Genomic DNA, 25,373 nt, shown 5'->3' with positions numbered 1-25,373 from the left:
GACAACAGACTCGAAGCTGTGTGAACAAGTGTGAGCAAGAGTGTGCGTAGGACAGGTGGGTCAAACAAACACGTTATGTTACTGTCATTTTATGAAGTAACGTCCAGATTTTACTAACGCCGGTTACACAAGCATAGATATTTTACGTAACAAATGTACTTAGTTGAACCCTCTTTCGTCAGACAGAAAAGACTTAATGCTTAACTTTTATTCCACAACATCTGGAAACTCTGATGTGTGAAATGAGTAGAGTTCCCCTGATGTTGATAACTAATGTATTATCAAGGTTGTTCTTAATAATCGGAACCACAATCCACCAAGTAGTTCTTCCAAACCTTAGCCTGAGCGGTGGCAGGTCAGGAAACAGACGTATTATATTAAGTGCTGTATTTGTCAGGACTGGTGTTGAGGTGCAGGGTCTCCTCTAAACGGGCAGAGAGTAATTCAATCTACATTCAGACGACAAAACAACTGTGGAGTGATTGATTGATGACCAAACATTATCTACCCCCAATTACTTCCATTTGGAAAGTCGTATCTGAATCAGTAAAAATGACAGGAGCTCTTCCTCCTTGTGAAAATGTGAAAAGCAAGAAGCCAGTGGTTTTTGAGCTGATTGTGCATGTCAAACAATACATTTAAACTGTGCTGTAGGTCATTACGTCCTTCCTACCAAAAAGCTGTTAAAAGATAAAACACCATTAAGCTTTACAAGCTTTTTCTTTTATATTTGTTTCAATAAAGTGTATTGTAATAAAGAAATATTGAGGAGGGTTCAAAGGTAAGCTGTGTCTCTTCATGGGGACTGCCCACCTGTAGACCACCGTCCTCTACGTCTCCAGACCTGGTAGTCAGTGTAAGAACTGAAAAAGATGATTCAAAGCAATCCCCTTTACAGGGTTTATAAGCAGCTGTGGGATAATATTTAATTCAATTCTCCAACACAGTCCTACTACTGCTTTGTCAAATAGCTAGTCTCATACCAACAGCTGTGACATCATAACTAACTACTGACATGTGGGACAAAACCTTGTGGAGCTTCCTCTGCTGTCGGGATGTGCAGTGATGTTTCAGCTCTGTAACACTCCAACAACCTTCCCTCCCTCTTTATAACTCACCCTGCCCACCGCTGTCTGCGGAACACTCAGCCCCCCGTCCATCATGATCCTGCTCATCCAAGCTGGAAGGTCACACAGATGTGAGGGAGCACCGGACAGTCGGCCAGCTCTCAAGTTATCTGTGATGTGGAAGTCTCCCCTTCCGTAGTTCACCTCTACAAACAAACAGTAAATGTTTGGTCTGCCACACTCTTTTACTGTGTGGGTATTGATGGTAGATCAGTGGCAGGTATTCAGAGAAAGAAAACCAGAGAAGAGGCTCATTCGGTGACAGTACTGACCACTTAGCACAACATGTGATATGAAGAAACAATGCGGAGTGGCTTTCAGCCTTGACCTCCCCACCAGATGCTGAATTATTTGTTTTCTGATTGTCTCGTTTTAAGTTGCATATTCAAGCTGAAGGGGATACATTATGAATTCTCACTTTTTGAGTTCTTGTGCACATTCATTTGGATGTCTGGAGGGTTCACCAACCCACAGTAGGACAGCTCAGCCAGTTCATTGAATCAGGAAATGTCATTCAACAAGACATTGAGATGTAGTCCCTTCCCATCTCACATGCAGGCTCATTAGCATATCTGAGAATCTGCGTTCCAAATGGCATACTTTCCCTTTCTACTTTTAGTACATACTGCAGCTGCCCTTATAAAGTATGCACTGTTTTATGCAGTGTGCATCCAATGTGGACATACTTCCTCATAACATGGCACCTTGAACTTTGACCTTCTTGCTCATATATCTACTGCACAGAGGATTGTGAGTCAGAATAGCCAGAAAAGCATGCTGGCTGTCATTCTGCAAAGTGCTGCGACATGATGCAGACATGCGGACATGCTGGTACTTTTGGCATACTGCATTTGACATGCTATGTATTAGTGGGCCATACTAAATCTGTTTCTGGCATTTTTAATAGCGTGGTGGTATAGGTATTAGAATGCACAGTACCTTTGCAATAGTGCACCTTTGTTTGTTCTCGCCAGCCAATCAGACTGGGCTTTGTTTTGGAGAGACTGGCGCTAAAAGGGATCGCAGTAGTCAGAGGGTAAATATAGACAGAAAGTATGAGAAACATTAAAGCATGTGAAGATGTTCGAGTTAGTAACAGAATACAAGTAAGAACCTGACATTGAGCATGATATGTCTACTTTAGAAGTAGCATCACAGAGCAACGCTTGTTGAAATGTTTTTAAAAATATGATGTATTTCAGAGATTCAGAGATCAACTTTTTTGTCAAATAGTCAGCTGAACATGTTTTTTTTTTTTTAGATCAGTCTGCTGCAGACCAATCCTGACTGTTTTAAAACTACAGTGTAATATGCAGGCCAAATGATGTGTACCTCTAAAGCTGGTATTCAGAAGACACATGCAAATAGAAAAATGATGACTCCCCACATATGCAGAACATGTGTCAAAGCTTCATGCTGGTCTTTAATTATTCGTTTTAATTTCAAACGGATACAAACTGAATAGGAAATGAACATGCTGTATTTAGTTCGACTCTCCACAACCTCAAGTTCTTAACACAGTTAATAACATAATTGCATTGACTCCCATACAATGTCAATCTTATCTTTCACCATTACTGGCAGAGTATTGTCCCCAAAAAATCAATATTAGACAAAAGCTTTGAAACCAGTTACTAATTCAATCATTTGACCGGTTGTCTTAATGTTTAGTCATATGTTGATATAATCCACGATATTCTCCCTTAACTGGTAAATTGCCCCTAAACACAAATTATATTTATAAGAATGGGAGGTTTTTAAGTGAAGTTCAGTTGCTGAGCTTGCTAATGGAACTCTCTTTGTCCTGACTGCTCTCACTGAAGGCTCTCTGAGGTCATCCTCGTAGTGCTTTACTGCCCTCTAGTGCCGTGTTTTGTTATTACACCAACTATGACTCCCATAATGGGCCAACATAAGCTAGCCTCTGACCTTTTTTGTAAATTCCTCTGGTTTTCATTCCGCTTCACTTTAGCTGCGCGACTTTAAACCCATCATTGTCTGACCTGGGATTTATCTGTGTATGGAAACACAAATCTTCTAAATCCCTCAACCTTCTTCTTCTCCTGTGTCTGTCAGCCATGTGAAAGACAGCCATCAGAAATATAGTTATCCCACAGCACACCTCCGCTGTAAGCAGTGTACTCCAACAGCAGATCCCAGAGCAGCCACTCTGCTGTAGGAGTGTGCTGCAGATCAGAGATAAAGTGGGCAATCTGGAAACTATTATGCTGCTTAGCTGCGATGGATCATGTGGAAGGCATGTCCGCTGCTCTGGGTTCTGTCATCATAAACCCCAGGCTGTGTGCGTGAGAACTCCAGCCAACATCTCCATAAACGCTGCACCAATCATGACTATTGCACCGGCAATGGGAATGGAATTTACAAACGAGTGTCTCTTCCTCTCTCATGCTCGTACCAATACAGTCAAAGAACGACTAGGAAACCACGTCTATAATACATAATGCATCATTTACACTTGTTACTTATTGCTTCTCTGACAACCTTCTGATCGACATCAACCACTCACAAAAACTTAAGAGTTAAACATTTATAGTTATAGTGTTTTGTGACTATTCTTTCTGTATGATCTGTAATGTGTTAGCTTCTCATGCTAACTGCCCTTTAAATGTTACCTAGAAATCCACATAGAAGATGGTAAACTGGGCTTTATTTATTTTAAAAGTGCTGGAGTTAATCTAAAAGTATTATGTGTTCTCATCTCGATCCTCGGTGTGTGTTTCAGGTCCTCGGCACCCCATCTGAGGAGATCTGGCCTGGAGTTAACTCTTTGCCTCACTTCAAACCAGGTGAGACCTTTCATGACATAAAGTAACTCACAGCGTTACACACAGTGAACACATGCATGCTGTAAACCTTCAGTAACTGCTTTTGAATTTGGGAGTGAGTTGTTCATGACTACTGTCTTGTAGGAATAACATGTATATGAGTAGCTTATGACCAAATCTGGGTAGAAGAACCAAATTATATTTGTTTAAACCTGAAAGGTAATGTCATTATCTATTAAACTACCATAAATAACTTGACATAATAACAAAAATAAGGTCGCTCAACTGCCAATAACTGTGAAGGTCATTTGGTGTGCAGATGAGAGGGCACTAAATGTTCCCAAACTAGAGTCAGTGTCAGTTTAAACACACGTCTATCCAAAATGTCATCACTTCATCATTTTATCCTATTAGACATCTGTGTGAAATTTTCACAACTAGCATATGAATTCTCTTAGGAGTTATTTCAAAAAATGTTTATTAGGTGGGCCACGGTAACCCTTGACCTTTGACCACCAAAATCCCATCAGCGATTGTGCCAAATTCAAAGAAATCCCGTCCAGGTGTTACTGACATGTTGTGTTCACGAGACAGACCGTCCTGCTGTCACCAGCACAGAGGCATAATAAGTCCCTTGCAGATTGATTGCTAGTGTTCCATTGGTTGAGCTATATGTATGCCTACGGTTGCTTACCACTGGCCAATGACCTACCAGGGACACATTGTTTTACAGACTCACTACTACCTGACCATCAAAATGAACCAATGGGACAGTGGACCAAAAGCTCACTGTACTCCATAAATGCAGCAGCAGCAGCAGCAGCAGGAGGAGGAGGCTTGGGCAGCTCTGCCAGGGCAGCCATGCCCTCTGGGAGCTCATTAGGGCTTTTTAGAGGGAACATGAATAGAGGGACTGCAGATTAGTGTTAGCTGATGGAGGGAGAGAGAGCTAGAATGGAGGAGAGGGGACAGGCGAAGACGGGCATAAAGAGGGTCGGAGTGATGGTGCGGGGTGGCTAGGCATCACAGAGCTGTGTGTCGCCGCCTCCCATCTCCAGTGGCCAATTAGTGACCAACTGTGGTGACTCTCGTGGTCACACGCACGCACAACACATCCAAATGCACTCTCTCATCCTGTGGCCATGGCGACAGTCGGCTCTTGTTTGCCTCTCACCCACTGTGAACAGCTGTCTGAGCTACAGACACACACACACACACACACACACACACACACACACACGGACAGCTTTGCCTGGTTCTAGCCTCCAAGCATTGCATCTGTTCATGTGATGTCTGCACATCTGATGCTGTCATGGCTACACTTTCAACAAACACAGGAAGACAAAGAGGATGGACTTTATATATGTATCAGTGATGTGATGTGATATATTTAGAAGAAAAAAAATGACATCTATATATATATATCTTTATTTTTTATTTTTTATTTTTCTTCTTTTTTTTTTGCAATGATCTTATTGGTTGAAAATAAAGATTACCACATTCAATGAGATCATGATCCAAAGATGCACTTTCACTGTTTGAATGACTTCAAAGTGGATTTAAAGCGCCTCTGGAGTTCTTATCTTCATCATATAGTTACAGAGCATACCAAACTTAAAATAATCAAGAAAACAGGGAAAAAGTAAATGAAACAACTGATCAAATAACTGTTTGTTTATTAATATTATCAGGATACAAGACGGGTTTCTTTTTTATTTAAAACCAAAGCAAAATATCTTATTATTTAATTAGTTCAGCATATTTGATTAAGCCTTTACATTTTTTTAAAGTCTGCAGAATATTCCTTTTGGCACCAGTGTCCTAATAGATTTCATTAAAATAATAAGTTTGTTCGAGGGGTCAGATTCCTGAGCGTTCAGCTCTGTGTGTAACACAATAAATGCTTCTGCTTCCTGTTTTACCTGTCCACATGTGACTAAAATGCAAAGATGTATTTTTATCTTTATATCTTCCTCTTCATTTATTAATGGAGCTAGTGGGCCCAGGCCATGACAGGATGGTCACTCAATAGACGTTACAGTCAAAACGGAATATTAAAATAAAAAGGTTGTTGGCCTTGAGTTTGGGCTAATATAAAAGTATGATAATAACCTGGTAACCTGTTGAATCCAAGTTATTTTCCACCATGCTAATATGTATCGATGTGTCTGAAGAGATAAGAGCACAGTTTGTTCCATGTCCAGTCCGACAGATCCACTACATTCCAGAGCTGCAGTGGGCAGCAGATGGCAGTATTGCGTCAGTGTGGAAAACCTTTCCTGTTTCCACATCACTGAGCTCCTCTGAGCCGACTGTTATCGGCACACTTTTCCAAAACACAGTGACTGCACTCCGCTGGTTATGATTCATCACATTCTCTCTCGTGTATTTCATCCCAAACGTTGCTGCTGAGGTTGGATCTCAGACAGGGCCGTGTGGCTGGACCTCAGAGTGGAGGCGCCGCTTATTTTTCACATCTTTTGCGGTTATGGAAAGGTTCCACAGATACTTGCCTGTTTCCAGTCATATGTTATGCTTTAGCTCCCCACCTACCAGGTCAGACTTTTACACTGCATTCTGTACTAGACCAACAGTATCTGTGAAGTCAGTCTTTGTCATGCCTATTTGATAGAGCAGCTGATTGAGTTCCCCTTCAATGTTCATCCACGTATCACGGTTTTGTAGCAAAGATGGAGTAGCACCAAGCCGGCTAAACTTCAACTTGAATGTGATATACAGATATTGAATTAAAAGGTGAAAAACAGGAAGAGACCGTCATTCAGTCAGTCTTATCTAAACAGCAAGTCTCATCAAGACTAATGCCAGATTAAAGAACACAGTTCTAAGTAATACTTGAGTGTAATGCTTTAAAGGGCCAGTGTGTAGCATCTAGGGGGTACATCTAGGGGATATAATGCTAATAATGCGTATGATTTCTTTAGTGTATGGTCACCTAAAAAATAATAATTGTTGTGTTGTCGTTAGCTTTGAATGGTTATATCTACATAGGAGCTGGTCCTCTTCACGGAGTCCCCCATGTTGCTCTGCCATGTTTCTACAGCAGCCCAGAATTAACTAATGCCTGGTTCACACTACACAACTTCAGCCCTGGTTCTCTGCTCCCAGACAGATTCTGGAGCTCCTGGACCAAACCCCCAGATCAGAGGCAAACCCACGTTGGCTCTCGCACGTCAACACTTGAGTGCCATGTGCGAACCGTCCAAAGACGTGAGCGGAGGGTCTCGACGGTGCCCGCAGACACATTCCATGTTTCTAGCATGTTAAATATATGGGAGCTTGTCAGGGAGCTACAACCAATGAGAGTGGGAGACATGGGGTTGAGGGGTCTCCTCCTCTGTAGCTGACCTGTGTTGTTATTACACCTAGGGAGCATGAACAAACATGTTACACAGTGACTGATCTAAATAGGAGAAATAGTAATGACGTGTGACAACAGACTATTATGTGAGCATGTGGGGGGACGACAACATCAGCAAGCACATCTATGACTGTGTCACTTCCTGCGTGTGTTTTCATGATAACACGTGGTTTGGAGACCTCATCAGGGATTCGTCGTGGTGAAAGTCAAGTCAGTCATGTAGTGTGAAAACCACAAACACGATTGAAACACAAGACTCCCGATTACTAGACAACAAGTTGTGTAGTGTGAACAGCACTAGGATCTGACTGCTTTGAAAGTCATGTTTAGTACATGGCATAGTTCTTTTTTTTATTGCAAGACAAGAGACAATACATAGACATAACAACAAGAGGACGACACGAACAGTGAGATACAAGCCAGCAAACATATAGTCAGTGTATAGGAGAACGGTGAGTGTGTGTGTGTGTGTGTGTGTGTGTGTGTGTGCGTGCGTGCGTGCGTGCATGCGTGCACTGTAACAAATTTCCCTGTTAAATTACAGTAAAGAGCTGGCAGCTACAGGCTCCAGCTTCTAACTGTAATTCTACAACATACCTACTGTAATTTGCAACAACGGTTTCATACTGTAAAAAGTATGACAGTACAGTGCTGTATAGAAAATGCATTATACTGTTATTTTAGTGTTCCTACTGCAATGTCCATGAACAGCTCATTACCGTAAAATGTATTACATTACTGTAGAATGTATATTTACAGTATGACACTGCTAGAAGCTAATGATTTAAAATGTTACATTTCAAAATAAAACCCCTGAAAATTGCGAGCATAGAAACGACTCAAACAAGAGATGGCCTTACATTAAAAAGCTTTTATTAAAGCCAATGCAGTGTCAAACACATTCAATAACTGACAATTTTACAGTGATCACATTTTTGCAAAATACAAATATTAAAAGCACCATATAAAATTGTATTCATTAAAGTAAATTAGAACAAAAAACATTGTCAGTAATTACGTTATTGTACAATGCAATCAGACCAGAACACTGCATCATGTTAAACAGATTCGCAACAATCTATATACAACTCTTATAGTTTACTAAATGTACCCCGCCTTCAGTATCACTTTTTTATTTAGTTATGGTCATTAGTGTAATAGAAAGCAAGTAAAAGAACAAATCTGGAACTGCAAGTTTGAGACAACTCGATAGAACTGAACAGAATTTTGAAACTTGTTACCTTAAAAGGAAAAAAGAACACCAGCAGTGTGGGCTACCTCTCCTTCCTCCTATGTGGAGATGTGCTGTGGACTACATAAAGCCACACTCAAAGTCCAGGAGGTTTTTTATGAGGGTGGCCATTTCTGCTGCCTTCTTCTGGATCAGCATCCCTGTCTTTCTGGACACCACCTTCCCCTGGTTGGCCTTTGTCCCCCTTTCCAGGTTGAGACCAATGAAGCGCCTAAATAACAGAGAAAGCATATATATATTAGGTGTGGTATGTAAAGAGTATTCACACTTAATACTGAACCCCATTGGAATAGTATTCTGTATTCTGACCTCTGTGTCTACTAACAATGAGAGAATGATCTTATTTTCATTTAACATATGTGTGAATATTTCATATAAGTAAAAAATGTGAACATACAAGGTCTGATTTTTGTTCTACACGTTCTCACATCAAGGCTCTCAATCATGTTGCAACATATTAACCTTCAGAAAAATATCCAAACAATATTTAAGACAGCAGAAGATTTACCTTTGAACAAACTCCAGTGTCCTTGCAGCTTCCTCTTGGTATTGCAAGTTGAACACATCGTAGCTGGAGAAAACCGCAGCAGCAACGTGATGAAGCTTGGCTGGATGCCTTCACAGACGACGTGGAATGCTTATCATCCAGCGTCACCAGCAACTAATGCAGAAAACAATTCTAATTAATGTTCTTAAACCATATCAAATATATATATATATATATATATATATATATTAACTCAGCTTGTTGATTCAATTGCTGAGAAATTCAATCAGGTATCTATGAAAATGAAATAACTCTCGCTGGTAACGTGGTACAACAAAAAAATAACGATATGTTGTCAATCAAGAGCAGGGGTGCCCAATACGTCGATCGCGATCGACCGGGGCAGTGCCGGTAGATCGCATGCCATTCTTTTCTAACACACGGGTCACCACATATGCACAGTGAACCGCGCGAGCTACTGCAAAACTCCGCGAGCTAATTGATTAGCCTGATGCAGCAGTCGCTCTCCTGCAACACCGCTCTCCCGCAAGCACAGCAGTTCCTCTTGCGATCAGCAGCACCCCCAAGATTGGACAGTAGCTGCTGTTAATTTTTTTTTTCTTCCAAGGCCTCAACTTTTGCTGGATTTAACTGTATTCAACTGTATTTACGAAGAACAGTACATTGCTGTTGAGAATTTCTTGTATTTTTACAGCAATTTGTTACAGTGTGCGTGTGTGTGTGTCTGAGCTTTTTGAGATGAAAGAAAAAAACATAAGAAAGTACGTAAATGAGGGCAAATTACATAAATTACAAAATAATCGAAAAAATGCTTTTAACGCAAACAAAGTCAGGGGCAGTATCGGCCCGTCCACTGGCAGCAAACCAGGGAGCTCCAGAACAGGACAGGAGGATCAGTCAGGCCGGGTCAACAGAGTTAAATATTATTATTATTATTTATTTTTGTATTTGTTTTAAAGACTGATTGGTCCAGCCTTGGGTCGCGGGTTTGAGCCCTTTAAAACAAAGAAACGGCTCCCAGACCCTGGGGAGGGGGCCTGTTCTTTTGTGGGGGCATATCAAAATCAGGATTTCTAAGCGAGATGGATAATTGATGAACAATGCAACTCCCTTCAGTAGGTTAAAGCGGACACTCCCATCTTTTCAAATAAGGCTTAATGAGGAGACATGAATTTATCTGAATTAAAGTGCAGTGCATTGTGGTCAAGAGGTTTTCAGGTTTGCATATACAATATGATCAACGCAGACATGATCAGAGATTATAAAATAATCTGCAGACTGTCATAATAGTTACAGGGTTTGTTTCTTTGAAAAAATCCAATTCTGATATTCAAATTGCTTTACAGGTGTTCATGGTTCAAGTAAGTAGATTCAAATTCTATCCATCAATCCCTTCATTATCCTTCCATCCTTCTGTCCGTGTATTTGTCCATCCATCAATCCATCCGTCATTGGTCTATCCATCCTCTGTCCATCATCCATCCACCTAACCTGCATGTGATTGGACCCTGTGTGAGGAAGAAACAACCCAGAGCCCTCTTGCTATGAGGCAACAGTGCTAACCACTGCACCACCGTGCATCTTCTAAGTCCTACGTGTTTGTAATGTCATATGACCACCACATGTTGTATTGAAATGTCACATTGAAATGTAAATTCAAGAAATTATGAATTTCATATAGAAAATCTTCAACATTGGTTTTTAGTTGTATGTATGGATATGAAAACGTATTCATTCAAATACAATACCACATACACAGTACATATGTTTTACTGATGGTTTCCAAATGGCAGAAACTAATCTGGATTGATCCGCAAGGACTCTGTGCAGCTCAAGTCCGTTATAATAATAAATGAAACCTCATCCTCCTGTTAAATCCTCCTCGAAGTTAACAGTAATTAAATAGTGTCCAAACAAAAAGTTTAAACAATAATCTTCATTATTACAAAAAGAAGAGATTACCTGCAATATCTGCAAACACATGCCCATCATCTTCCTCTCAGCTCCACACCGGCCCTCTGTTTACTTCACCTCTGGCTTCCAGGAAGCTGTGGCCAGTTCAGACCAGGCCTGGCACTGAACTGGATGACTGGACCCACTGTAGGCTCGCTGACAGTTGGGTGGCTGGCTGGTAGGATTAGGCTGGCAGTGTTGGGAGGTGAACTACCTCGCTGGGTGGCTGGCTAGCTTGAGTGGTGGCCGGTCAGTTGGCAGCTCAGCCCGCCTGTGTGTCCACATGGCAGTTTTGGCTGAGATTGAGAGACGAGTGCAGAGCCTCACACACTCACAGCATAATAAACACAGTACATAGTCTTACCAAACTCATATCAAAAGTGTGACAATTTATTGTGATTAAATAATTTCCAAACAGTCATTTTAAACATTAACCATCACTATTACAAAACAAAGAGATTACCTGCAATATCTACGGAGACTCCTACTGTAGCAGGAACTACCACAGAAGAGGTCTGGACGACTTCATTTTCCCCTCAGTCCATCTGTGGACAGACTCATCACCATATCTTCTTAGTCCTTTTTTGTATCAACCAGTTTGTGCGACTAACTGTTTTTTGCTAATTTAAGGTTGACTTTTTATGCAGGATTTACTAATTTATTCGTATAAAAAAACTCTACACAGTACACACACTGGTTCCAAACAAACACATGTCCGTCACTAACAGGGATTCACTGCATTCCATACATGGAACTGCCCTTACAAAGTACGAGTTACATGCAGTATGCATTCAATTGGGAAATTCTACTTCATCATGACACGGCACCTTGAACTTGCTCATATATCTGCTGGGCAAAGCATTGTGGGTCAGAATAGCCTGAAACGCTTGCTGGCTTACAAACTGCAGAATGTGAACAAATGTAGTAGAACATCCTGGTATTTTTGACATACTGCATTTGACATTTATGTATTGGGACATACTGGATCTTTTAAATAAAGTATGAGTAATAATAAATTATAATATAGTATGAGTATTGGAACACAACGCTTTTCACTTTTTTTCATTTTCACTTTTTAGCAGAAATACTGTTTTCAGTCTCTAATGAACACCCAATAATTCCATGCTTCCGTTTCCAGAGTGCTGTTAAGGTACTATCTCTTCCTGCAGATACTTTTTGCATATGTTTTAAATCAAAACCTTTGGAGGAAGGGAAGTGATGTGCCCTTTAAGCCACTGTCAGGTTTTCTATATGAAAATATCTCACAATAAATTTTGAGTTTTATTTTGATAATTAACACTGATTGGAAAAACAGGCAAGGAACAAAATAAACTCAGTGAATGATCAGGGTTTTTAAAAATGACGTTATGTGATGAGGTATAAACCAATGCAACATTGAATTGACAGATTGTTTTTTTTTTTAATAATTAGGTTATGTCTGTATCAAACATATCAGCATGTGTGTAACGTTAATGTGATGACAAATGACTTGATTATTTGTTTGTTGTCCACTTCTCATTACAGACCGCTTTACAGTGTACAGCGCTAAGAAGCTCAGACAAGCTTGGAATAAGTAAGTGAACCGTTCAAATACGAGTTCAGTTTGTGTGTGTGTGTGTGAGTGAGTGTGTGCGCATGTATTAGTGTAGTGTGATGTCATGGGGTGTTGTAGCTGACCTGTCTTTAGAGGCATACTCCCATGGGTAGTGAACACACTCTTTACACACTCTTTGCAGCTCACATGCTCTCCCTCTAGCCTTCTCCCTTCCTGCAGCATGTGTGTGTGTGTGATTCCGCTCGGGACAACAGACAACAATATGGCAGGAAGAGGTCGTGGTGGCACTGTCGGGGGCTGGTCCCAGATGTGTGCCACTGTGTGCCCCAGGCATACATCTGGAGGGGAGGCCGCAGAGGGCAAAGGGGAGTTTGACTGTTTTTCCATAGGCGGTTTTAAAGCAGCACCAGGCAAGTGATCTCTGTAAAACTCCACTTGTCTAATCAGCTGGAATCACAAAGTGTAGCTGCTTCAGCGAGGATCCATCCCCGCTGACTGGACGCTTCATACCTGTGTTCCTCATGTGATTTATAATAATCTGTCCTTAATCCCATTTACAACACACATTTGAACATGATGTGCCAAAAACGACATCTCTGTATTGAAGCTGAATCTTATGTTGTGTTGCATTTTTAATTCCTGAGATTTTGGGTTTCATGCTGCACACAGAAAGAGAGCAGCTTTCTGCTACCCCGGAGTTATGGAAAAATGTAATGATTTAATTGATACGATTGTTTGTTTTGTATATTTTATGAATATTAAATCAGGTATCAACAGTTGTAAGATAAAAGTCTCTCTGCTGTCATATAAAAACTTTGCAGCTCCAATTTCTAACAACTGTCAATAGAGAACGGATGGAGATTATTCATTATTGTGCATCCAGCATTTAAAGAAGTCTATTGAAAACATGTGGTGACATGTAGAAAGCAGAGTATAGTGAGGTGGATTCTTCCCCTCCCAGTCTCATGGCCCTTTCTCACGTCCAGGAGGAAATAAAAATGTGAGGAAAGAAAGTGAGGTGGAATGTTAATGACCATCACTTCCTCTCTGCTGCCTTTTATCACAGGCCAGGGAGCGATGAATTTGATATGAACCTCGACACTCACTTTGTCTCTGCCCTGAGAGTTGGCTCACCCTCTCCTGCTCTCTGCTTTCTGCTCCCTGTCAGCCATTTTATCTCTCTGTTTTTCCTCATTCAGCTGAAACAATGTGAGTGATTCATGCAGCTTTTCGATGTGCATTTGAACTTTGACGAGTAACCTTAACCAGGTGTTTATTATAGTGACCATGGCGACACAGGTCCCCAAACCCTGATCTTTCCCTCAACATAACCGAGTCGAGGTTGTGACTGAACCTAACAAAACCCTAACCAGAGTCACGTCACATCGTAAAACACATGTATCTGTAACAGCTTTGTTCTCACTAAGCAGCAAAGACACAATCACACCGATACTTTATGCATCAAAACTTGATACATTTGAAAATGCTGACTATGATCAAACATGTTGATATCTGATTTCAATAACCTACATCGGTGGACTACCGCTGTATGCAGAATGTGACCACTATGAAATTGCATGCTAAGGCCTGTTTGCCCGTGTACATTTCCAAGTTGCCTTCACAACACCCTCATCGTTAGATGAGTCAGACGTGGTGAAAGCTCTTCATAGGATGTCTTCAGATAAAAGACAAAAAGGCTGTCTTCCAAAAACAGCTCCTGCTGCAGCTTTGCCTCAACAAAGACACTGGTCTGCCACTTTCTGCTGTGGTGGTGGTGTGTGTGTGTGTGTGTGTGTGTGTGTGTGTGTGTGTGTGTGGGGGGGGGGGGTTCCTTTTTCTCGCCTCCCCCGGGTCCTCGTGCAGTTTTCTGATAGAATACCGTGGAAAAGCACTCGCCATGCACCACTGAAGAAGGAATGCTTCTCTCTGCCGTGAATGTGCCATCACCTGGAGCTGTTTGATAGTTTTAGGAGATACGATCGATCTCACCACAGATGTGCACTTAGTCACTCGGCCTAGCTGACAGCAATAGCACGAAGGAATGTACACCTATTGTACATCGTCACTTCTCAAAGGCCAGCATGCTCGTCTCCAGGTGACTTCACACCTAAACATATCTACCTGTTTGTCCTGATGCCTGCAGAGAAACTTGACAAAGCAAATCCTTTGTCAAGTTAAATTTACTGTTCCAGAGTAAATATGGATTTTGGGGGTTTCATTGGATATAAGGAGGATCTTTTATACCCCAAGAGTGGTAAAGGTTGAGGGAGTTCTACAGTGATTTAGCATTTCATTTTTATAGGTAGGGAGACGCCCTTCAAGACAGATGAATTACTTTTGAGTCCTTTTTTTCAGCCCCTCCCTGTGTTTTTGCTTCAACCAATCAACCAACCAACAAACACTGGATGGTCTCCATATTGATGGTCCCAAGAAGATGAAAATGTTGATTCGGCCTGCCTATCTTTCCTATTATGCTATAATTAGACCAAAATTGATTTCACTGAAGAATTCAAATCTAATAGACATAAGATGTACTGGGCACATTCATGCTCCCCAGAAGACAACCCCTTCCATTTTAGACACTCGATGCATTGTGTTGTCTCTTAATGTCTTCTAATGTTCTATTCCTGCATAGAGCCACATAAGCCCTGCAAAATAAACAGACTAACTTTGTGGAAATGTTCAGTTTAGCTGGTCTGCTATAGAACTGGTCTATGGGAGACGGGGTGGTGCACTATTTAGAGCATGGCTTGTTGCATGTTGGGCCTTGAAGTGTGCAATGTTGTGGGGGGATATGGAACCGAGGCAATTAATAGAATCCAAAGCATCTCTCAGATAGATTGAGCTTGATGGTTGATCATTGATATTGAAATACTGAGCTTTTCTATGAGCGAGGGAACTTAGAGACCAGTACTTGCCTCTCACTCATTACCACCGTTGAGGTGCCCTTGAGCAAGGCCCTCCGGTAGATGTGCTACAACCAGTTCTCATTCCCAACTCGTTACACTAGGACGCTTAGTCAGGACCACTTGGCATCACTTTTTAATGGACTGGATAGCCCTACACCTAACTTTGATGCTCCACGACGCTCACAGTTTTAAACATGTTGTTAACTTTGTGAATTCATTAAAAACTACTCGGGTTTGGGCAAATACACACTTGATTAGATTTAGGAAAACATTGTGGATTTGGTTAAAATAAGTATATTTGTAAGTATGTTAAGTAACCAACAAAAATAAGACAAAGTTCCCTTTTGGTTCCACACAGGACACGAACAGCAGTCTCCATGGTGAAAGTCCTGTTTCTTTGACCCGTCCAATTAAAACCTACCTATTCGGCTTCATGGGAAAAGATGTTAGTCCTTAATTATATTGTCTTCTGTCTCGATCCTCAGGTGATGTGGTGGTTCATTTTTACACTGTGCTTTAGCTTCTATCCTTATCTTTTTAACCTGTTCTCAATTTGATATCCTGGATAGTCCCTTTAAACAAATTCTGCTTCTCTCTGAAATCATTTGTTTTCAAAAAGTTATATAATATTTTTTCAGGGAGTGCAGTTAGTGACAGTCCTCCCTCTGTCTCTCTGCTGATAAGTCGAGCTGAGATCCCCATTGAGAGCCATAGGAGTGGCTGTCAGAGTGCCTGACTAGGGAGCCAACCATGAGAAGCTTGCAGAACATGAGAGGCACTCTGAGCACTGCGAGCGGCGGGGCTGGCGAGCTGCGTGGAATAACATCATGTTTATTTAATGCAGTGGATGCCTAATTACTGACTGAATTTGTTGCTCTTCGTTTATTTATCTCTTTCTCCCCGTCGGCGCTGTGATGCAGGCATGGTTCAGGAGTTCAGTGACTCCCAGTACGAACGCACACTCAGACACTCGCTCACATGCACATGCACACACACACGTTCACAAAGCTCTGGCTTTAATGAACACTTTGTGTTTCTCACGGTGACCCAGTCGCCATGTGCGAGACAAGCTCAAGGGAGCAAGGTGTAAGCGTGTGTGTGTGTGGGTGCTCTCTTGCGTACGTGCGTGTCTAAGAAGGGTTTTTCCTCTTGAGTCAGCAAACCTTCAGCATAATTAAGAGACTTGTTTTTTGTTGTCAGCAGCTCTGTGACTTGGAGGAAACGTGTGTTTCTTTCTCAGAGGGATGAATGAATGGTATGATAGGTAACTCTAGGCTTGATCTGTAGAAGTAGAAGCGGTTGCCTGTATTCTATTGATGCATCTCTGTATATACTGTGTGTGTGTGTTTGTATGTTTCTGATCATGTCTGTTTGTGTATGTCAGGTTGGGCTACGTAGACCATGCCGAGGAGTTGGCTTCCAGGTTCCTCCAGTGCTTCCCAAAGAACCGGCTGTCGGCCCAGGCGGCGCTGAACCACGAGTACTTCAGCAACCTTCCTCCACGGCTCTGGGAGCTGCAGGACAGTACGTAACACAACATGTACACCACCCGTCTGTGCTGGCAGGACTTTACTTGAAGTAGTGCATCATAAGCGCATTTTATTCTTTTATTCCTGCCGCACCTCCCCAGGGGGGCAGCAGAGAATTGTATAGTGGGTAGGAGGGAGAGAGGTGAGGCAAAGATACTGCATGAGGTCAAAGGGACAGGTGCATGATGGTGTTAATAAAACGTATCCTCATACAACACTTTGTATGATATCGTTTTCCTACGAAAGTTCAGCAACACTCAAGTCAATTTCCACTTGTTACATGGATACAGTCTTTTCAAAATAAACTTCTGCCTTCACAGGACACACCTTAGTTAGGTTTAGACAACAAAACTACTTGGTTAGGTTTAGGAAAAGATCGTGGTTTGGATTAACTTAACTGCGCAAGTGGCATTACTCAACTACCAAAGTTACGTGACAAATAAATCAACGTTGAACTCTTGTTTCACACGGGGCAAGAACAACAGTCTCCTGGGTGTTGTTTTTTTGCCTGTACGTGGGTTTTTGTATTCATTATATTTCATGGTTCATGATTACGTGGAGTACATACAAATTGATTTCATGTAATATCTGCAAATTACAGCGCATTCATTTTCATGTAGCTACAAACGCTGGAAGTTGATAACTGCAGTTTGGCGAGCAGCAGCAGCAGCAGTGGCTGAGACACACAGCTCATGGAGGATATTAAGATGGTCCTTCAAAGCCCTCAGCGCCTGATTGCCCCAATATGCAAAATTACAAAACTGTAATTTCCTGTGTGTTATAACTCAAATCAAATCTAAACACACATATATGATGAACTTATTTAGATTCAGTGTGACTTACATCGTGTGAGTGTGTCAATGTCTCTGAAATCATTGTGAATAAACATCCATAAATCTGCTCAGAAACACAAACTCCTTATCACGCCAGAGCTTGGCTGAATGTTTTCTGCAGTGTCAAAGTAATCCAGTGACCGCTGTCTGTACATCCATGGTTACACTGCAAACAGGAGCTGATAATAGCTAATTCAGCATACTTTTAACGGTGCAACTTTTTCCAAATTGTAAACAAATATAGGCTAAAAACTAGTTGTAGCTCACACAAGTCACTCTATAGACATGTATTTAGTGCAGAATATAACAGCAAAGTATAGTATATACTAGCTCAGAGTAGAATAGTATGTATATAGTATACGAGACAATTGGACGATATAGTATATACAAAAGTATAGTATAGTGCATTAACGTTGGCATGTCCAAGTGTCCTTGAGCGAGACACTGAACCCAGGGTCCCCAGCGCTTCACAGCATCACACTGCTCCTACTGCTGAGGATGGGTTCAATACAGGTCAAACTTCATGTAATGTACGTGACGACTAAAATAAAGTTTAAGTGTAATGCTTTAGCGTGGTTAAATACTGAGGAGAAATTTTACTACGTTGTGCTGTGTACAATTTTATTAGACAATAAAAAAACAAATGATTACATATAGTAGTAGTAGCCTACTGCAGCATAGTGTAGTATTGTAAAAAAGAGTTATTGATTACATTTTGTGCGACCTTCCACAAAACCTGCATTTAGTTGTCCTAGAAATGTAGTTGATTTATTTATTCACGTCCTTTAATTAAATAGCAACTGCTCACTGGTAGTCATACAATTTAATTACATCCAGTAAAAGTCAAACAATATCTATAAATGTGCAGAAGATCTTGTTTGCTTTCTTAAAATAACACAGTTACCTTGACTATTACCTTGACTATAGCCATTGACTATGGCTTTGACTCCGTCTCTGTTTAGTTTTTCCCTCTGCTCCTCTCCTACAGTCTCCTTCTGCTCTACTCTCTCTCTCTGTCTTTGTAAAGAAGGCGGTGAGCAGCAACCCCGGGTTGTTTTTGTTCACTCAGAGAAAGCCTCTGTTATTATGTGGATGCCGTAGGGACAGTAAGTCCGGCCGGACCTCTGCTGGCCGCAGAAACATGCTCAGTTTGATTTTCTATCGTCTGGAGCTCACTGAGGCACTCAGTAAACCTCAGAAACACGTCTTACCTTTCAATACATCTTCATTTTAGTTTGTTCTCAAAATGGTCACAGCTAACTTTATGTTAAAATCAACTTTATTCGTTCCTGGATTGTGCATATTGTTTTGCTGTTGTAAAAGTGTTGTAAAAGTGTCCCCTTCACGGGGAGAAGGAGAAGGATTATTGTCATCGTAAAAAGATACAACGAAATTAAGTTGGTGATTCATCAGTCAGTTCAGCAGCAACAAGGTCAAAAATGTATAAAAACATTAAGACAAGACATTGCTGATTTAAAACAAGACATTGAATAAATATATAAAAGAAAAAACACAGGCATCAATGGCTTTAAAATGCCTTTTTTTCCTATTTTTAAGAGAAAAAAAGGAAGAAAACTTAGGGAGAGCAACAGAGGAGGGATCCCTCTATCAGGATGGACAAAAGTGTGATAGATGTCATGTGAACAGAATGAACAACATAACAGAGTTACAACACATTCAATGATTATGACAGAAATTATTCATATGAGAGTAACAAGCAGAATTAAAGCTGCGAGCAGCATTGGTCGGGCCCTCGCACATTCACGCACGTCGAGGGTACTGGCTGGACTCTGGTTGACGCGGCCGTGCATTTCTGTGACCATCAAACACTGCGTGCACGAGTTAGATGATATTTCCTGGGTCGACCAGCAGCGTAAGAAGATCGTGTTGACAGGTCTCAAATGTGTTGAGTGTACCTCCGATACAATCATAAATGTAAGCCTGTTAAGATCACAAAGAAAATGAATCTGTGTGAATGCGCTTCAGTGTTTGTAACTTTAAAACTATAAACCTAAGCCAGCCTAATTATTAACCTGAGCCAGCCCTAACTATAAACCTGAGCCAGCCCTAACTATAAACCTGAGCCAGCCCTAACTATAAACCTGAGCCAGCCCTAACTATAAACCTGAGCCAACCCTAACTATAAACCTGAGCCAGCCCTAACTATTAACCTGAGCCAGCCCTAACTATAAACCTGAGCCAGCCCTAACTATAAACCTGAGCCAGCCCTAACTATTAACCTGAGCCAGCCCTAACTATAAACCTGAGCCAGCCCTAACTATAAACCTGAGCCAGCCCTAACTATTAACCTGAGCCAGCCCTAACTATAAACCTGAGCCAGCCCTAACTATTAACCTGAGCCAGCCCTAACTATAAACCTGAGCCAGCCCTAACTATTAACCTGAGCCAGCCCTAACTATAAACCTGAGCCATCCATAACTATAAACCTGAGCCATCCATAACTATAAACCTGAGCCAGCCCTAACTATAAACCTGAGCCAGCCCTAACTATAAACCTGAGCCAACCCTAACTATAAACCTGAGCCAGCCCTAACTATAAACCTGAGCCAACCCTAACTATAAACCTGAGCCAGCCCTAACTATAAACCTGAGCCAGCCCTAACTATAAACCTGAGCCATCCATAACTATAAACCTGAGCCAGCCCTCATACAACACTTTGCAACAGTGACTGTTAATTAGTGACGGGGATCATAATGTTAATGTCCTCCCTATTCCCTTTCTGTTTTGGAGGTAGACCAAATTTTATTGCTCACCGCCTTCCGCCGGCCCTAACTATAAACCTGAGCCTGCCCTAACTATAAACCTGAGCCAAATTACGCACAAATCGTACACATTTGTAAATTTCGAGATCAAGTAGTACGCATTGGTGACCATTTTGTCTCATGCCAGAGATTTGAATTAACATTGTTTTATGTGTTTTATGCTTCAGTCAAAGCTTCACATGCAGGCTGTATTTCAATTAATCCTACAGAATTAGGTTATTGGATGAAGATATGTAAGAGATGACATATCCATATTATTTGACATGCTACATACATAACCAATCCCTTAAGCTGTTATTCTGACATGGTGGCAATTTTAATGGAGAGTTCAATTTTTTTAAATTCCTACCGATTAGGATTTTTCAGCATTATTAATCCTGTTATCAGCCCCCAGCAGGTTCTCATGTCTGAAAAGAATCAGAGAGCGGCGGTCACTAAGAGAGGGAAAGAAGAGAGATGGCTCATTTAGATTCTTGTCATGCTCTCTCTCATCTCTGCACGCACATGTGACACACGCAAAGCAGTAGAGCCACCGAGGGAAGAATGGGAGTGACTTAAAACAGTTTCCTAAAATGAGGACAGGAGTGGATAAACACAAAGTATCCTCCTTGTGTGTGTGTATGTGTGCCTGTGTGTTTTTGCCACTTGCAGTTTTGTGGGGGAAGGATGTGTCAAAATTATGCAAATGAGAAATGAATGTAGATAAAGAACTGGCTAATTACTCCAGCTGTGAGTGTTTGACTACAACCACAGCATGGTAATCATGTTCCTCTGCCAGGGGAGACTGGAGCCACTGTGAGCAGCCCAGTGAAAGCATGCCGTACCGCTCATAACACCCAGTACTGCCAGTAACCACGGAGGATGTATGGCCAAGAAAAAAACATGTCAGAAATGGTGGAGAAATTGATGAAACTTTCACGTAAATGTCCCATGTTATCCCTGCGGGGATGAAGCGTATGTTCTCTATGGCCAACTGTGCACTCTATTGTCATGTGTATTATGGGTTTATCTAGACAATACCCAGACAGATTACCATGGACAATGGCAGAATTATTGAGACAATAAGAGCTCCTGAGGTTGCTGTTACTGTGTGGATTGGATTGTGATATTTTTAATTTAGATTTCAGTGAGAGTGTGTGGGTGTCTGGCAGTACAAGAAGTGAGAGCAAAGGCCTTAGGGGCCTCTATATACTGTAGATCTGTAAGTGCCCAGACAGAGCAGTCCGTTTACCCTGCTGCCTTTATTTCCTACTTAGAGAGGAGGATGTGCTCTTCCCACATGGAGCAAGTATTTCAATCCATTTGCCTCCAATAGGAATTAGTGCTGAATAAACAACTTTGTATCCCTATTGTTTCCCAGAATATAATCAGAACCACAATGAGCCAATGAAATAGAGTAGTGGGTATTTTCCTCACCCTGAATTACTATTTCATATCTTTCTTTAATGGTATCCTCAGTGTTCATCAACTTCAAAACTCAGAATAATATCACAATGTTATGGCCAACATTTGTAATGATTCCAACTTTGTTGGCAACTTAGAGACACCGTCAGTTCGGTCCTCATCGTCCCCGTTCGCTTAAAAAGACTGCTGACATGTTGTGCCATGATTGTAGAGAGTTTTAGGCTTACTGCTGCATTATTTCAAAGACAAAAGTGCTTTCTTTTTCCAGGCGAACCTGAACATTTTCAATTTGTGTGTTATATTCATTCAGCATTTACCAGTAACATATAAACTCATATGTACACATATTAACAAACTATCACAAGTGTTAGTGTTATTATTCCATTGAAATTATTGAAATAGACCTTGTAGTTAGCGAGTTGGCGACTGGCTGAGTGGAGCGCAGGGCCGTCTTTCAATCAGAGGGTTGATGGTTCAAACCCTGGCTCTGGCTCCGGCACCATAGTTGCAAGTCGATGTGAGAGATTCTGAATATGTCTCCGTTCAGATCACATGTTCCAAACATATTCCAATTTAATAAAACCAAATGTTAAAATACCTTTAAAGATACTTCTTTCTATGACAACAACATTTAAAAAGACTCCCGCTGCAAAATAAATATTCATGTATTCACTTCTTAATAACCATTTCTGTCTTGAACAACTTACTCTGAAATGTTCGTTTTCCTGTCAGCCTGCACGCTTCTAATCTGCCTGCGTCTTCTCCCCCTGCAGTGTCTTCTATCTTCACCGTACCAAATGTCAAGCTGCAGACAGAGAGCGGGGACAGCATACAGGTGTGTGCACGAAGGAACAGCCATGGCAAGGCATCCTCTGGCAGCAAACACTGACCTGAGGCAGCATCCTTCACACGATTGCCTGACAGGTACGTGCTCATTACCATGCAAGAAGAAGAGACATGAAGTGTGGTGTCGCTAAATCTACATTTTAGTTTTATATTCATGTTCACATGAAATAGCATCCCCTTTGCAAAGTAGCGTGTAGGCTAACGGTGCCTTGCATCATAGTTACCCACATTCTGACCTTGAAAAAGAAGAAGAATGTGTTTCTGTTTTAACTCTCAGGGCTGAGAGCATGCTGACAAGATTCTGGGTTGTGTGGATTAGCCTGCATTTGGCTGCTTTAACAATTTAGAGATTCTTATAAATGTGTAAACAAAATGGGGGGAAAATGCGCTCATGATGCTCAAACAGAGCAAAAATGTTATTTTAAAGTGTCCTCGTCAATCAATTTCTTAAAAAATGGAAAGTTCTTTCTACTTTTTTTTCAATATCATTATTGTATAATACAATAGAAATGCATACAATTAAAACAAGACATACTGACAATGACAACAAAAGAACAAACAGCCTTACAAAAACAAAGAGCTCACTGGGTCTGTCCCGACCCAGTGAGCTGACTAAATGTGGTTAGTATGTAAGTATTCTATGGCTATTGGGGAACCGGTCCTTTACAACCACATCAGTAGAGTACCTCTAAACACATGTCTCTCAAATGGCAAAATGCACTTGTAATATTGTGAAGCATGCAGCAAACAAAGCCGCTCCAAGAATGCACCTGCACCTATGTCCATAATTGGAGTCTAATCCCAGTAAAAAGGTGGTTTAGAGGTCTATCCTAAATACTCTCTTCATCTCAATTTAGATAAACTGACTGTAGGTACCACAGCTGTTTTTACATTTCAGACATGATGGAGAGCACATAGATTTATATTGAACAGCTGGGGTTACATGTCGTCATTGAATGATCTTGTATTAGGTTTTATAGGATTTGTTTGTGTAATTTTCTTTGTATTCAATAAAATGTTTTGCCACGTCATCATGAAGATGGAACCCAAAATCGTCCTTCTACTATTGACAGTAGGGATGTTAAACATTTCTTCATAAATATAACTTAGATCTTTCTTCCGTAAAGCTTACAATAGTATCTTTTCCAAGTGATTCATAGAAACTACTTTTATATATTGTCAAGGACTGAATTTAACTCTGAAATTGAAGACAGTTGAAGAAGGTCAAGTTCTACTTTTTAACACTGTAAAGAAAAGAGCAGAAAACAAGTTGATTCCCTGGAGTTTTCCTTATTTTAATTAATTTTCCTTATTTTCTACATAGCAACCCCATTTGAAAGCAAATATGTTGCAAAATATTTTGATTGAGACAATAGATTGTAAAATAGGAGCCAGTTTCTGTCAGGAAAAGGAACAAATAAATAAATATGTAAACCACTAAAACATTTTAAAAGTCAAATTAGCTTTGAAAAGTGGAAATACCATGCAATAGTGCATAACGTGTTTGACAACAATATTATAATGCACATTGGGCTTCGATTGTGCATATTTGATCATTAGCCGTTCAGTCTCATTGACAGCTCTCTCAACGCATCTCTGCGTCCCGCCAAACTGCCTTGACTTTTCTAACACTGATGACGCCATGAGATCTGTGCCGTGTGCACTGAAGCAGAGAATGCAATAATAGATGGAGGAATGGCTTTGAGTGGGCAAGGAGGGTGTCCCATTCTTTAGAGACCGGGGTCTCATTCACCACTCGGATAAAGCTGCACTATTTGCATGTAATAAGAGGTGCAGAGGCCAGCCACGGGGATAATGGCTGTCCAAATGATAGACTGGATTGTGAGGGCCAACACAGGGCCGCAGCACAGCGCTGTGGAGCACAGTACATCTGTAATTACTGACAGGTGCAAAATCAACTCCGCTACTAGCAATCTCCAACTTTGTGCGACACTCTTCAATATTTTATCTCTTGATGTTCCCTCTACCAAATCTCCATGCTCTGTGTGTGTGTATGTGTGTGTGTGTGTGTGTGTGTGTGTGTGTGTGGAGGGTGGAAGTCACCCCACTGAGAGAGCTGTGTCCTCTCAGCTGCTGCATTTACATTGAAATCAGCCTCTTTGTCCGGGCCGTTCTAAAGCCTGACAGGCTGGGAGAGCTTCCCTGATAGCGGCCTAATCCCTGTGCACACATTCACATTAATACACTGACACATGCACACACACACACATTCACGCGTACCCACAAACATCACTCGTGCACATGTTTGAACTGGATTTCCTACCAAGTGTTTATAGTTGCAATGACTTAGAGAACCTAAACATGCACTATTCACCATTTGGTATGTTACTGTTTTACATTAGCTGAGTTAAGTTGGCAAGAAGCAAACCAGCTAGAAATTTCACGAGGAATCAACGCATTGGCTTACAGTGTCGATGTTTCGATCAACTATTTCAACTCCTATTAGTCATAGGAGACATCACCAGCTAATATTAGTAATATGACAGC

At 41.1% G+C, this 25,373-nt stretch overlaps 1 protein-coding gene across 1 annotated transcript in view; it reads left to right on the top strand.

Annotated features, from left to right (window-relative positions):
• Window positions 1-22,926, top strand: part of cdk14 (cyclin dependent kinase 14) — a 142,249-nt gene extending 119,323 nt beyond the window's left edge. Inside the window, exons 11-14 of the mRNA XM_079165135.1 lie at window positions 3,871-3,934; window positions 12,530-12,578; window positions 16,854-16,993; window positions 22,793-22,926. Coding sequence (XP_079021261.1) covers window positions 3,871-3,934; window positions 12,530-12,578; window positions 16,854-16,993; window positions 22,793-22,908 — 369 coding nt within the window. The 3' untranslated portion in view covers window positions 22,909-22,926. The remainder of the gene's footprint in view (window positions 1-3,870; window positions 3,935-12,529; window positions 12,579-16,853; window positions 16,994-22,792) is intronic.
• The last annotated feature ends 2,447 nt before the right edge of the window (window positions 22,927-25,373 follow it).

Source organism: Pholis gunnellus (genome assembly GCF_910591455.1).
Source record: "Pholis gunnellus genome assembly, chromosome: 8".
Taxonomy (NCBI): Eukaryota; Metazoa; Chordata; class Actinopteri; order Perciformes; family Pholidae; genus Pholis; species Pholis gunnellus.
The sequence above is the reverse complement of the archived record's forward strand: the minus strand, read 5'-3'. Positions and strand labels throughout refer to the sequence as shown.